Source organism: Ipomoea nil, unplaced genomic scaffold (assembly GCF_001879475.1).
Source record: "Ipomoea nil cultivar Tokyo-kokei standard unplaced genomic scaffold, Asagao_1.1 scaffold2701, whole genome shotgun sequence".
Taxonomy (NCBI): Eukaryota; Viridiplantae; Streptophyta; class Magnoliopsida; order Solanales; family Convolvulaceae; genus Ipomoea; species Ipomoea nil.
Window position 1 is genome coordinate 362,575 of NW_017619129.1, and position 15,067 is coordinate 377,641.

Genomic DNA, 15,067 nt, shown 5'->3' on the forward strand with positions numbered 1-15,067 from the left:
ATAAATTAATCATCTATTATTAATTTTACCAATTAAGTTCTCACATATTCAATTCATACTCCAACTAAATATTCAATAATATATTTGGAAGAAGAATAATGTATTTGAGAGATGAGAGGGACGAAAGAATAAAAAATTCAAGAAACATCTTCCAACTAAATACTCAGTAAAAAAAAAAAAAAAAAAAAAAAAAAAAAAAAAAAATAGAAGGTATTTTTTCGTTGATATGAGTATTTTCTTAACAAAAGAAAACTTAAAAAATACTTCTCAAAAAGTCGTTTTTCGAGTTTATAAACAGACTCTTAAATTTTTTTTTATATCCTTACAATACTCACTTTTAAAATTGATCCCATTTTCACATCGCATTTTTAATATAATACCAAAATAAAAATAAAAATAAAGCACAAAAGGCTGCCATGAGCCTTTTGTAAAGCTTTGCAAGATCATTTCATAAACTCGAACACTTGTGTGCAATTTTCGTCTTGCAAGACACCAAATAATTTGCCTCAACATTATTACATGATGTATAGTTTGCCTCAACTAACACAACTTAAACCACAAGTCCATAGCAAAAATGCTCTAGTACATAGTAAAATGTACTAATACTACAGGCCGTTTTATCTTCAAGAATCACAACTCTAAGATTATTACCACTATGCAGACTTAATAGAAATCTAATGACTCCTTGACAGCCTGAGAAACACAGCAGCAGAAGCAAGCTGCACTTGTAGATCGGCTATGTCAAGGTCATGCCCACCTTCAACCAGACCCCATTTGTCAATCTGCACAACCAAATCAATGCCGGGTTTTAGCTTGAGGAGCAAATTGGGAATGGAATAGATGTTTGTAATTAAAATAAGATTCTAAGCAATATTACAAATCGCCTGGGAGGGTTTAAATTCTAGGAATGAAAGTTGCAAATATTACGGACCTGCGAATCTTCCTCAAGCCTGATCAATTCAATTGCCTCTTCGATTCCCAATCTACCACGGAACACACCAATTGCAATAACTAGAGAGTGTGCAGATGCAGCGATTGCATCAATTGCTGCCAATTCGCAATCATTTGTTTTTTTAAGAAAGTCCTCAATGGCGTTGACAAGACCATCCTCCTGCTTTCCACCGAAAAAGCTGGAATATATAGCAGGTTTGAAGCCGAACTCTGATTCCAACCAGTGAAGTAGAGGATCAACTTTCTCCACTTGACGCTCTGTAAATTTGGAACAAATACTACTAAGAACTTTTAAAACTTTAAATCAGGCATCTAATTAAAACAATGCACAGCCACAGCCGTATTGCAGCTATGCCTTCAGCTAGAAATGGTGAAAAATACAGCTAAAAAGTTCTAAACCAATTAAACCGGTTGAAACCGAAAAAAATAACAAAAGAAAAATATAAAAAGACAAAAATGCCCTTACTAAAAATAGAAAAAAGTCATGGGAAGGACTAAAGGTGTCCAAAAAATAATAGTCCGAGATGTTAAACGGCAAAAACGATAGTCTGGAACTAAATTTGGAATTGCCACCAAAGACAAGGGACCTCTAGTGGAATTAACTCTTACAACTATTAACAGGGTCGTGCATCTGCATTAAGACAATAACTGAAAGAACAAAAATGCAGTAGATTTATCTTAAAAGCTCCTAAATGCAAAAGAAGGGAAAGAGGAAAGTTTATCTATAATCAAAATCCTTGGCAGTTCCTAGCTATTATGGCACTCTAATCAGCACTTACCAGCGCAATATCAAATTTGAATTTGAAGGATAACTACCAAAACAAAATTCTGAAGTGGTGTAATACATAATTCAACCAAAAACTCAATATATGGTCTAGGCAGGGTTTGCAACATGACAATCCCCCATGTGTTTAATCAGTAACAAAAACTAATTCCCTTTTTATCACAGGACTATAATGACATTTCCACATTTAGTTCTTAAATTTTTAAAATAAACCCAACACAGTCTCAGAAAAGGACTAGACTTTATGGATTTTTGAAAGTCTAAGAACTAAAATGTGGTCAAATTGATAGTTGAGGACTAACTAAAATTGAAAGTGCTATGAGTTTTGAGAGAAACATCATCTGACAAGTGCAATAGCATAAAACATAAAACATCTACAGAGAATATTCCAAGACAACATACCAAGAACCATAGCTGTGAGATCATTATCCCCTGGAGCACGACAGAAGACTAAATCTTGATTGAACTTTTTCATCAAGTTCTCAATAATCTTTGGTCTGGTGACTGGAACTCTTTCAAATGCGGTACAAGCAAGTTGCATCAGTGGCATTGTAAAGGGTCTGATACCATCTGCTTCCTATAATCACAGTTCCAATACCCCAAGTTCAGAAAACATAGAACTTAAAAGTGGAAGCTTATGAAAAGGAAAGCATCTTAAAATAGCGACAAAAATAAATCAAAATACCCAGGAAATATGAAAAGAAGACAATCATAAGTTATCTCCAGTCAAATGTTAACACATAAGGTGTGCAGCTGGTAGATCCTAATAGTAATAACAGGCTATGATAACAAACTCCATTCAGTTTCCGCAGATACAATGATATCTAACAACTAAAAATCAACCTTCTTCGTTTGGGGAGGGGGATACCTGGTATTCCCATTCAGCAGCAATGGCTTTGGCAAGAGCGCGAGTGGGGCACTTGAGAGGACGCTTGGCAGGGGTTTTGAGGGTTCGATAGTCAAGCATAACAGTCCAACCAATACCATCATCAGCCTCTCGCGTGATTACCTTCTTGTAAAACCTCTTGCCCACAATTGAGCCTGTCATGAATGACATGGGCATCGTCACTGACGAAGCATCCAATTGAGAAGAAGAATCCTTCTTGGGTCCCTTTATATAGATACTATCATCTCTGCTAGATGTATTTTGAACAGTTCGATCTCCATTGTCAGAAGTGAATGTAAATGATGAAGATTGACCATCAGATTCGGGCTGCTCAGCTGTGGCAAGGCCACTGATGTTTCGGGAACCAGAGGAGGTTAGGGTTCTGAGGATGAAACGGTTTAACATTTTTAGGGGTCTTCCTAGGATCCCAGTCGCCATAGTTTTTCAATTCAGTACACTTTGGGAGGCCAACAGATAAATCTGAAATGTTAAGAAAAATAAGAGAATATCAACCAAAACAAATTATAATAAATCACATAAATTAGCTCACAACTGGTGCAATCAAACTGTTGAAACAATTCAATCCATTTCTCCTAGTATTGAGAGATTTAAGTCACTCTAGAAGCGTATGCAGTCCAATTTGGCTTGGGTTTTAAACATAACAAAATTAAAACAAACAGATATGTTCAGTTCAATCCGTTTTCAGTCAACTTTCAGTACGTTTTCAGTCAAAAAGGTATGTTTTCTCCATTGATTCTGATATTTGGGTTGGTTTTCACTTTTCTGCTAAAAAATTAATTAAAAATTTCTTTAACATCCATTAATTATTTTTTCAATGGTAAATCCCATATTCAGTAGAGAATTCATGATAATAAATACTGTAGTTTATTATATTATTGATTGGTTATTGAGATGTACTCTATATCAATTAAAAGTATATTTCACATCTTTCATGATAATATACAGGAATCTAATAAAATTAATGAACAGTTTTAAATAAACAAAAAATATTAAACCCCTGTTACTCAATAACCATCAGAAAATTATACTAATGCGCAAATGGAGCACTTATACTTTTCATCTATTACTCTAGAACTAGAATGTAACTCAAAAATTAATGTATGAACAGAGAATAGAAAATTACTATATTGCATTACAAACAAATTAATCATTGTAATGTTTGTGATTCAAGCACTGAAAAAAGCAATATAGCCATCAGAAAATCAGATGAATGCTCAAATGGAGAACCGTTACTTTTCATCTGTTACGCTTCTTTAGAATGGAGCTCAAAACTTAATGCATGTATGCACACAGGAAAAAAAAATACTATATTACACTACAACAAATGAATAATTGCAATTTTGTGATGTATTACTAACACAACTCTCTTTAACAAGAAAGGTAAATTGTGGTGTTTCAAGTATTTACTAATACAAGACTATGTCTCTATAATGGTTTTTTAGCAGAAATTTAGATTTTTCAGCAAAAGCATTAATCAACAAAAGTAGCATATGTCAGAAAACCATGATGGAAAGAAGAAATTAAAGTAACTAAAATAAAACCAAAGGTTAATGTCATCGTTATCTAGTTGACTTACCTGCACTGGAAGTTCAGGTTTTGACCTCAAAGAATATATGTTTTTCCCCTCCTCCGCTCTTCAAGTAAACCTGGAATAATGTAATACAGAAAAGATAAGTCCATGCATGAAGATTGGCAACAAATAAATAAGGCAGAGCAGTAGTGTGAACAGCTATTGAGCACAAAGAGTTGGATTATCTTTCATTCAGCCTAACATTCTATGTATACAGAACTTGCAACATCAATACCCACAGTTTTTGCCTGACAACTGAAACCTGTTTTCAAATACACACATCAATCCTAAAATATTTGGATGAATTTGATAGCTTATTACATTACAAGAGAAAAGCCAACCTTCAATTTTAACCAGCAATAAAAAAGGACCAACCTCACTTGAAACGATTCAACACTCAAAGAAGATTATGACACTAACGACAAACCTAAATCTACAAATACCATTTGAGAAAGGCCACAAAAAGAAAAAATATCAATACCCCCATTATCTCTCTGTATAAGTTTGATGAGAAATCCACAATCAGGTTCTAAAATACATAGCATCCAGTGGCGGACCCAGGATTTTTCTTCAGTGGGGGCAAAGTTTAAAGAGGTGATTTTGTGGCATAAAGTTTATATACTTTCCTACAATATCAATGATCCTTTTTCAAGAGTGACTGGAAACTTTGGTGTATATGGAAAATGGCAATCTTCAGCAAGCACAAGGAAAATTAATTTGTTTTCTGGCACTTTTGCCCATAATGACAGTCACAATTGTTACCAAAGCTTGCAAATTGCAGTGCCAAGTATATTTCACATGTTCAAATTGCTTCTTCAGATTATGCCTAATCAAAAATTAGGATTATGCATTTATGCCTAATAAAAAATTAGGATTATGCCTAAACCCTAAACCCTAATCAATAATACAGTAGCAATATTAGGATTATGCCTAATCAAGTTCATCTTTTTCAGATTTTTTTAGCCCCAAATTAGGATTACGCCTAATCAAAAATTATCAAATTATGCCTAAATTAAGGGCAAGAATTGAGCATTTGAACATAAATTAAACCAGCAAGGCAGCAAATTAAACAAACAAAGGGTAGAACCTTACCTGGCAGTCCGCAGTGGTGCGCGGTGGCGCTGAAGAGGCTGAGGGCAGACAGGACTACGGGAGGCAGAGACCGACGAGACAAGCGCGACAGCCGGCATAGACGACAAGTGAGAGGCGCACAGACGGAAGGGTCGAAGAGAAGAGAAGAACCAAGAACGGTGGAGAGAAGAAACGGGAGAATCTCACGCTTCAGAATGAATTTTAAAAAAAAAAAATTATATATATATATATATATATATATATATATATATATATATATATATATATATATATATATATATATATATATATATATATATATATATAACAGCCCCAAAACGGCGTCGTATTAGGGCTGAATAATTTTGGGCAGTGGGGCTTGTCCGCCACTGGACCGAAGCAAATGACTTAACCGGCTGACCTCAGTTACCAAAAAAGGGGGAAAAAAATACATTATTCAAAAATTAATAGTTAAAAATTCCATACACGCAATACTACATAATTCTAAATTGGTCCTAGTTCACTTCCAGTTTAGTTCTTAGACCTTCACGGAGAAAAGGCACACATTGTAAAAGACGTAGACTAAAAATTTAGGGGTGTTTGGTTCCACCATTTTTGAGGATATCAATCTAAATCAAAGATTAAAGTGGTGTTTTATTTCCATTTTTAAGTCAAACAATGGGAATGAAATACATAAGGAATGATAAAAATGATTATCGCACCACTGCTTCTCCTCTTCACGCCTCCCCCAAGTTATTTTTCATAAAACATTAAGGAGTTCAATTTGTGCTGCTTCACCAGAGAAGAAGATTGTCGCTATTGACAAGCTATGCTGCTACCACTTACCGTCGTTGCTTCATCGTCGCCACCTCATCATGTTGTCAAAGTCAGGAGCATTGCTCTATAAAACTTTTTTTTAATGGAGATTTAGGGATTTTGACTTGGGGTGGTCGTTTGGATATTCGGTTCTATTTTGATAAAATGAAACCATTAGGTTCAACATTGTAGTTCAGTTCAATTTAAAATAGTTTTGTTTCGGTTCGGTTTGAGAATCCTAATTCCCAATATTTCTTAATTTACTAGCGCAAATAATTATTTATTTATTGCATGCAATGCCGGCAAGAACTTCATGGCCGGAGCTTTCAAAAGCCAGAAAGCCAGAAAACTGGAAGAAAAATCGCCTACCTTTGTCGACAGGGGAAGTGGTTGGCGGGCTTGGCGCAGTGTCGCTGTCGCAGGAGAGGAGGCCACCGGAAATAGAGGTTATGGAGCTGAGGTCTGTAGAGGGCCTGCCGGCGTGGTCCGTCGAGGAGAAGAAGGCGGAGGCGCGGAGCAAGTGTGGAGCAGAATCAGCAGATTAGGGATTTAGCCATTTGGGAATTTAGGGGCGTTTACTAACAAAAAGAAATTTCCAAAAAAATAAAAAATCAAATTTAAAAATTGAAAACAGCAAAACAAGTTTGCTGAGTTAATACCATCTGAGGTCCTTCGAGTATAATAGTTTTGTCACGTTTAGTCCTAAACTTTCAAATTGACCATTTGTGGTCCTTCGACTTTCAAATTTAACCATTCGTGGTCCAAGTTAACCACTCATGGTCCTTTAAGTTTCGAAATTTAACCAGTAGTGGTCCTCATGAAAGGACCATGGTTGGTTAAAATTTAATAGTTGAAGGACCATGGATGGTTAACTAGGACCATGAATGGTAAAGTTTGAAAGTCGAAGGACCACATATGGTCGATTTGAAAGTTTAGGATTAAACATCGCAAAACCACTATACTCGGAGGACCTCAGATGGTATTAACTCCAAGTATATAGCACTTTGTGCTCAGATGGCACCCGGATTATACTCTCATATGAGAGATTGTGAGTTCGAGTCTCAATGGTGAGCTCACACACCTTAATGGTGTGTGTGTTTGGAAACCTGAAATATGACTTACTTTTTTTTTTTGAAAAGTCATTTTCCACTTCAAGCCTTTTCTTCGCTTCTCGACATCACTTCTTCACCTCTTCGCTTCTAGACATCACTTCTCAACATCGAAAAATGGTTTCCGACTTGGAAACACCTAGTTATGGATTTTCAAATCGGAAACCAAACTGGTTTCCGACTTGAAAATCCATAAATCGGAAATCCAAGTCGGCGACATGGAAATCCAAAATCTGTGTTTCCAAGTCAGAAACCAGTTTGGTTTCCAACTTGGAAACCCAGATTTTGAATTTTCATGTCGAAAATCAATTTGATTTCTGACTTGGAAAATCATATTCTGGATTTCCAAGTCGGAAACATTTTGTTTCCGACTTGGAAATCCAGAAGTCGGAAACCAGATTGGTCCTCCTTGAACAATCTGGTTTTCGGCGATTGGTTTCCTTGCCGGAAACCGACAAGGATTCCGGCAAGGAAACCAGTTCAATAATTTTTTTTAATAAATTTTGTTTTGGGGGTTTATATATGAACACAGTTATTGTATGTTAAAGATTTAAAAAGATAAATTTTTCTTTGCATTGCAACAATTAAAATGTTAAGGTATACAATTTTGATCATTTTCTGAAAAATGAACCAAACACATAAAAACAATTTTTTGTTGTGCAGCCAAACATCGAAAAGGAAAATGTTTTATGAAAAATGACTCATAAAAACATTTTCTACTTTTCAAACGGACCCTAAATACAATACTCAAGCATACTAAAATCGCACAAAAAACATTTAGGGTCCGTTTGAAAAAAGGTTAAATATCAATTTTATGACAAAATGTTGATCAATATTTATTGTGGTGATTACTTATACTACAGAATTTAAAATTCCTAATTTCCTACCCCCTACCAACGACCGTCTGCATTTTGCCGCAGCCCCCTTGGCCCCTTCACACAGGGCAAATTATGCCCTGGACCCGTGTCCACAATGAATTGTGGACACGGGCCCAAAACGACATCGTTTTTAAAAAAAAACGCGTCATTTAGTTAAAAAAAAAAAAAATTCGCGCGCGTTTTGTCGTTAACGGCGTTATATATATTTTTTTTTTGATTATGAATGTACAGTTATGCCGTTATGAATGTACAGTTATGCAATTATGAAATTATGAACACAGAGCTCTAACATTATGAACTTACAATTATGAACATATATAGTGATAAAATTATGACCATGGAGCTTTAAAATTGTGAATATAGAGCTTCGAAGATTATGAATGTACAGTTATAGAGTTATGAATCTACAGTTATGGGGTTATGAATCTACAGTTATGAGATTATGAATCTACAGTTATGGAATTATGAATGTACAATTATTGATCGAATTATGAACAAAGAGCTCTAACATTATGAACTTACAATTATGAACATATAGTGATAAAATTATGAACATAGAGCTCTAAAATTGTGAACATAGAGCTTCGAAAATTATGAATGTACAATTATGGAGTTATGAATGTACAGTTATGACGTTATGAATGTACAGTTATAGAGTTATGAATGTACAGTTATAGAGTTATGAACATACAGTTATGGAGTTATGAATGTATAGTTATTAACATATAGTAATAAAATTATGAACATATACTTCTATAACAAAGTGATCTGAAAAAAAAAAAAAAAAAAAAAAAAGATAACAGTGCCTAACGGCACTGTTACCCGTGTCCAGCAAGCATGCTGCACACGGGTCCAAGGCATAACGATTGTTCACACAGCCAGCCAGCCAGCATTGATGCACCCTCTCTAGGCCTAATGCCCATAACTAATTTTCCATTGGACTGAAAACTGATATTTCATTCGAAACAAAATTGCATTCTCCATTTTCTAATATTGTCTGTGTAAAAATTGCACTTTTCATCACGTTACCATCTATACTCTCATTGTGACATACTACATATTGATCAGTATTTTCATCACATATACTTTATTTGTGACATGCTACACATTGATTAGTACTTTAATTTTTGTGTAGTATAGTACTTAGTGTTGCAAAAATCGCGTCTAGGCGCTAGGCGGTCAGTCACCTAGGTGCTTTAGGCGCCTAGCGATTTTTTCAACCTTGGTAATACTAACTTATCTAGTATTTTGTGACTTATGAATATGGATATTCCATGGTTTTTAAATATCTTGATGTTATTTAGCTAAATATCATAAATAAGATGGAATCTACATCTGAAATGAGGGACATTGATTATAGTACAACACTTGTGGCTAGTAGTCAATCCACAATGGGAATTAGTAGCTCAAACAATCCTCTTGAGTCAGAATCACCTATTAGTTGTGTCTTTTGTTGTTGAGATGCAGAAAGTTTGAAGGCTTGGAGATATTTTAAGGCCACTGGTTTAAAGAACTGGATTTTATGGATTTAATAGATCGATTTGTGACTTCTAATTTGTAATATGTTTGTGTTGGCCCGTTGCTTATTTTTAAAACTTGTTAAATTTGACGTTTTAAAATTTTAATTGTTTTAAATTTATTAGATGTTTTAAAATTTTAATTATGTATTTTTTCAAATTGATCTCAAATAGCTTGCGTCATGCTCAACAAATCAAAGCTTGTTTAGCTAAATCTTAGGTTTTTTCAATCGAGCTGAGCTTTGAGTTTTGACTATATATGATTGGCTTATTTAGCTAAAGCTTAGGCTTGTTTAGCTAAAGCTTAGACTATTAATTTGACACTTGCAATTTGGAGAATTAATTTGTATTGTCTTTAGACTATTAACTAGTGTTTGTACCCGTGCGATGCACGGTCATTAAGATAATCAATAAAATATTTTATTTTAATATAATATAAATATACAAATATTAAAGAAGCGAAATAAAAGAATGAAAATAAAAAGAAATGAACTACATTAATTAAAAAAAAAAAATTGTTAGGGGATTACAAATTGTTGAAAATATGACTATAATGTTATAATTTGTACTCTCAAAGTAACATAGTTAACCTAATATAGAGTAGAGTACTTTATAAGTGTAAAAAAACATACTTTCAAAAAAAAAAGTGTAAAAAAATAATGTAACCTAAATTTGTTTGCATTACATTGCGTCACACAACTCATTGGTGTTTGTAGTGATAATGTCTCAATTGAGGATAACAACTGATTTGATTTGCCATTATAGTTTGTTTCTAACCGTTTAGGTGGCATATTTTCATCTTGGAAGTCATGATTCTCGTCTGTAAGAAAATGATATAAAAAGATATATTGTACGGAGTATATAGTTAAAAGTATACCACATACAAAAAAAATAAAAATAAAATTAGATTAGTATTGGCACAATTTTTTCTAAATTTAAATAATTGTATATTTTAACTATAAAATATTTAATAATAAATTTTGAATTAGAGTACAGTACATAAATTTTAATTTTAAAAAATGTATAGATACAAATATAAAAATTATATATATATATATATATATATATATATATATATATATATATATATATATAATATGTTCAACATAGATATATTTATACCAGTTGTTATATCGTGGACCGCGATGCACATGCACCGCGGTCAAAACGGCGCCGTTTCTTTAAGTAAAGAAACGGCGCGCTATTATTGTTAACGGAGCGCGCATTTTTTTGTGTTAATTACCAACTGAAACTACAGTATATCTAAACTAACACTGCAATGTATCTAAACCGACACTGCCTCACGTATTATTTTTATATTATCAAATGAAACTGCAGTTATATCAAAATGACACTGTAGTTGTGGTGAAATGAAACTGCAGTGTATATAAAATGAAACTGAATAACATTTCACATATTTGAGTGTATATTGTACAATGAAGCTGTAATTATATCGAAATGAGGTGTTTTAATAAACTATAATGTATATAAAATAAAAAAATAAAATAACATTTTCACATATTTGAGTCTATAAATATCAAATGAAACTATAGTTATATCGAAATGAAAGTGTATCAGGCATTAAAAAATAAGTATCGCTGTATCGGGCCTGATATAATAAAATGAGATCAGGCTTGATATCAAGCCTGCATTAATAGCCCATAACCCGAACCCATTAGCCCAAATATAGAAAGGGAAAACCAAACCCTTAATTCATTCAGCCCAACGATTCGTCTCCCTCCTCCTTCTCTCTAAACCCTCATCTCTCCGTGATGCACTGTGCGATCCGGATTAATGAAACTGTAGAAGGCGTAGATCGATTCTTCCTCAAGGTAAGTCGATTCTTCCTTAAATTTTATTTTTTCTGAAAAATATATTCACAAATGCCTTCTATTTTTAACTTACCTTTGTATGGGCGGGCTAGATGATGGCTTGAAAAATCTAATTCCATTTTTTTTTCAACTACTTCTTTTTAGTGTCATGATGACTTACTAAATCTGATGCCTTTTTAAATTTTTATAATTTTATTTTCATGTTGCAACATGAAGAGTGCTAAAAATGTGAAATTTTGATATTTAGTGATTTGAAATGCATGAACAATGTTCTGACTTGAAATGTTTTAATATCACTGTAATATTAAGTCAGATTTTAAACTGGATTTTTTTTTTTCAAACTTGTAACAAAACAGTAGAAAACAAAGGAATGTTGATTTCTTTACACAACTATTACTATCCTATCAATACATTTTTTTTTATTACTACAATTACAGTATTTACTACAATTGAAGCAGTCAAACTGTAATATTTTGATAGAATAGCTATGTCTAATTATCTTACTTTATATAGGATTACAAATTCATTAGACAAGTGATGTGGCCAAAAAGTTTTTGCTATTATATAGAGTAAGATTTCTTGTGTTTAGACAATTTGGAACTTTGGAAGTGAGCTAGGACTGCCAGGTAAGGTTCTACCCTTTGTTTGTTTAATTTGCTGCCTTGCTGGTTTAATTTATGTTCAAATGCTCAATTCTTGCCCTTAATTTAGGCATAATTTGATAATTTTTGATTAGGCGTAATCCTAATTTGGGGCTAAAAAAATCTGAAAAAGATGAACTTGATTAGGCATAATCCTAATATTGCTACTGTATTATTGATTAGGGTTTAGGGTTTAGGCATAATCCTAATTTTTTATTAGGCATAAATGCATAATCCTAATTTTTGATTAGGCATAATCTGAAGAAGCAATTTGAACATGTGAAATATACTTGGCACTGCAATTTGCAAGCTTTGGTAACAATTGTGACTGTCATTATGGGCAAAAGTGCCAGAAAACAAATTAATTTTCCTTGTGCTTGCTGAAGATTGCCATTTTCCATATACACCAAAGTTTCCAGTCACTCTTGAAAAAGGATCATTGATATTGTAGGAAAGTATATAAACTTTATGCCACAAAATCACCTCTTTAAACTTTGCCCCCACTGAAGAAAAATCCTGGGTCCGCCACTACTTCGGTCTGTTTCTGGAGTTCAAAAATTTCTATGGTTTTTCGGTTCGGTCGGTTATGTAACCGACCGACCATGTGTACAAATATTTACTCTGACACTCAATATTGTAATTGGTTACTTACTCTCCGACATATTTCTCATTTTTGCAGTTGCTACTAGTGGAAGTTGGTAATAATAAGCTACTGGTATGGTCATGGGTGCAGAAGATGAAGTGGTGGCTAGGAAGTCTAAGAAAAGGAAAGAGAGAAACAATGATAAGTTAGCTGCCAATCCTGTTCATATTGTGAAGGATGTGGGAGTTGAGGGAGATAAAAGTGTTGAGGAAGAAAATTTGATGAGAAAGAAGAGTGATAATGAAGGTGTTGAAAGGACGAAGAAAAAGAAGAAAAGTGCAGGAGATAGTAAAGGGGGAGCACTTATGGAGGATACTAATGGGATTACTGTTGAGAAAGCGAAAAAGAGGAAAAGGAAAAGAGAGGTTGAAAGCGATAACAATGAGTTACATGCTGTGTCCCAAGATACTGCAAATGATGTTTCTGTAGACGATGGAGGTTATGTAAATTCAACTGCAACTGAGATATGTAAAAGCAAAAAGAAACACGAAAAGAAGGCAGGAAAAATCTCTGATGGTTGCACTGAGGGTAAAGTGGAGAAGGTTAAAAGGAAGAAGAAAAAGAACAAGAAGAAAAAGGGGGAGGATGACCAAGATTTTAGTGTAAATGAAACACAGGCTAGTGGGGTGGGAAATGATAGTATTAGCCAGAACGAGGTCAAAGGTAGTTCTAAAGATCCAAAACTGAAAAATAGCAAGAAGAAAGTGAGATTTTCCAATGAGTTGGAGGTATTTCCCGAGTCTAATGTTCCTGAGAGTGAGAATGATCAAAATGAAGAAGTGGAGTTGATTCGAGGTAAGCGGTTCTCTAAAATAGAAGATGAGAAAATTAAAGAAGCCGTTTATAAGTACATAGCGGTACGTAATTTGGGTGAGGAAGGTTTGGAGATGGTTTTAAATAGTAGATCTCACCCTGAAGTAAGAAACTGTTGGAAGGAAATAGGAGCTGCCCTACCAAATAGGCCTTACGTTGCAGTCTATTATCGTGCTCAAATACTATTCCGAAGATCTGAAACCCGTCAATGGACTGAAGAAGAAAAAGCTTTGGTACTGCGGCACCATAAATTACACGGGAATGACTGGAAATCACTTGCTGAAGAACTTGGCAGACACAGGTTTCACGTGAAGGATACATGGCGCAGAATAAAATTACCTAACGTAAAGAGAGGACACTGGTCTCAGGATGAGTACCAGAGCTTATTTGATTTAGTCAACACTGATCTGCAAGTGAGGATCTTTGAAGACAAGAAATCCAAGCATGGCATGCTAAGGGATAACATCTGTTGGACAGCAATTAGTGATAAATTGTCCACACGTAATGGTCCAAATTGTTGTCTGAAGTGGTACAATAAGTTAACATCACCTATGGTAGCTGAAGGTATATGGTCCGACTCTGATGATTATCGCCTAATTGGTGCACTTTATAACTTGGATGAAACCTGCATAGAAAATGTGGACTGGGATAATCTTGTGGAACATAGGTCCGGAGAAATATGTCTGAAGCGCTGGAGGCAAATGGTTCTTCACATAGGGAACCATGGGAACAAACCCTTTTCGGAACAAGTTGAAGTCCTAGCCAAAAGATACTGTCCCTCCTTAATTGAAGTAAGGGAGACCTGGGATAGCAAGCCTCTTGTACCATGATGATGTGAAATGCATGCAAAGTTATTTACCATGAAAAGTCTGGGAAAAATTGAACCATTTGTGGCTGATATCAAATTTTCATATTCAACTCTGGGATTTAAGCAATTTTGAAGTGACACATAACTGTAGTTTCTTATTGTCATGTTGACTATGTAAGATCAAAGTGGCTTTTGTTTAAAGTTGTAATCTCTGAAATCTGAATTATGTTTTTTTTTTTTTTTTTTGTTTTTTTGTTTTTTTTGTTTTTTTTGTTTTTTTTTCATTATGTGTTGTTTGGAAAGCAGTATGGATGGTGATTAATGGTCTTCAGTTGTAACCTACAACTTAAACTTTTCCAGTTCTATATTCTTCTCTGCTTGAAGCATGGTTGATTTTGGTGCCCTTCTTTAATTTGATGTATCTATGTAGATACTGTATAGTGATTAAATATGTACTCCATCCTGCTTTACCTGGGTTCTCTGCATATCTTAGATTTTATTCAACCTATTCATAATTCAATTTCTGCAATATCTAATTTAATATTAATGAATATAATTTTTATATTTAAAAAAAATACTAAAAGTTCTACTAAAGACAACTCAAACTTGAAAATTATAAGGATTTTTTTAAAGAAATAAGCGGAAAAATTTTGGTTTAATCCGTAGAATAGTAAATTGCATAATAGTTTGATAATAATTGTCTAGTTCACATGCATAATAGTTTGAT

General features: G+C 33.9%; 2 protein-coding genes across 3 annotated transcripts; one reads left to right on the plus strand and one right to left on the minus strand.

The window, feature by feature from the left end:
* Window positions 1-434: 434 nt before the first annotated feature.
* Window positions 435-6,640, minus strand: LOC109155413 (ATP synthase mitochondrial F1 complex assembly factor 2). 2 transcript variants are annotated; one of them, XM_019303114.1, is made up of 7 exons: window positions 6,469-6,640; window positions 5,305-5,358; window positions 4,219-4,288; window positions 2,604-3,101; window positions 2,138-2,312; window positions 932-1,209; window positions 435-782 (listed from the first exon to the last, which is right to left on the minus strand). In XM_019303114.1, exons 4-7 carry the CDS (start codon window positions 3,057-3,059, stop codon window positions 675-677), a joined length of 1,017 nt encoding a protein of 338 aa, XP_019158659.1. In that variant the 5' UTR covers window positions 3,060-3,101; window positions 4,219-4,288; window positions 5,305-5,358; window positions 6,469-6,640; the 3' UTR covers window positions 435-674. The 2 variants fall into 2 exon arrangements, with proteins under 2 accessions (XP_019158659.1, XP_019158658.1); XM_019303113.1 differs by having other exon boundaries at window positions 5,305-5,491.
* A 4,716-nt stretch (window positions 6,641-11,356) lies between these two features.
* LOC109155412 (cyclin-D-binding Myb-like transcription factor 1) lies at window positions 11,357-14,581 on the plus strand. The gene is made up of 2 exons (XM_019303112.1): window positions 11,357-11,435; window positions 12,756-14,581. The coding sequence occupies exon 2, from the start codon at window positions 12,794-12,796 to the stop codon at window positions 14,360-14,362; it is 1,569 nt and encodes a 522-aa protein (XP_019158657.1). The 5' UTR covers window positions 11,357-11,435; window positions 12,756-12,793; the 3' UTR covers window positions 14,363-14,581.
* Window positions 14,582-15,067: the final 486 nt, after the last annotated feature.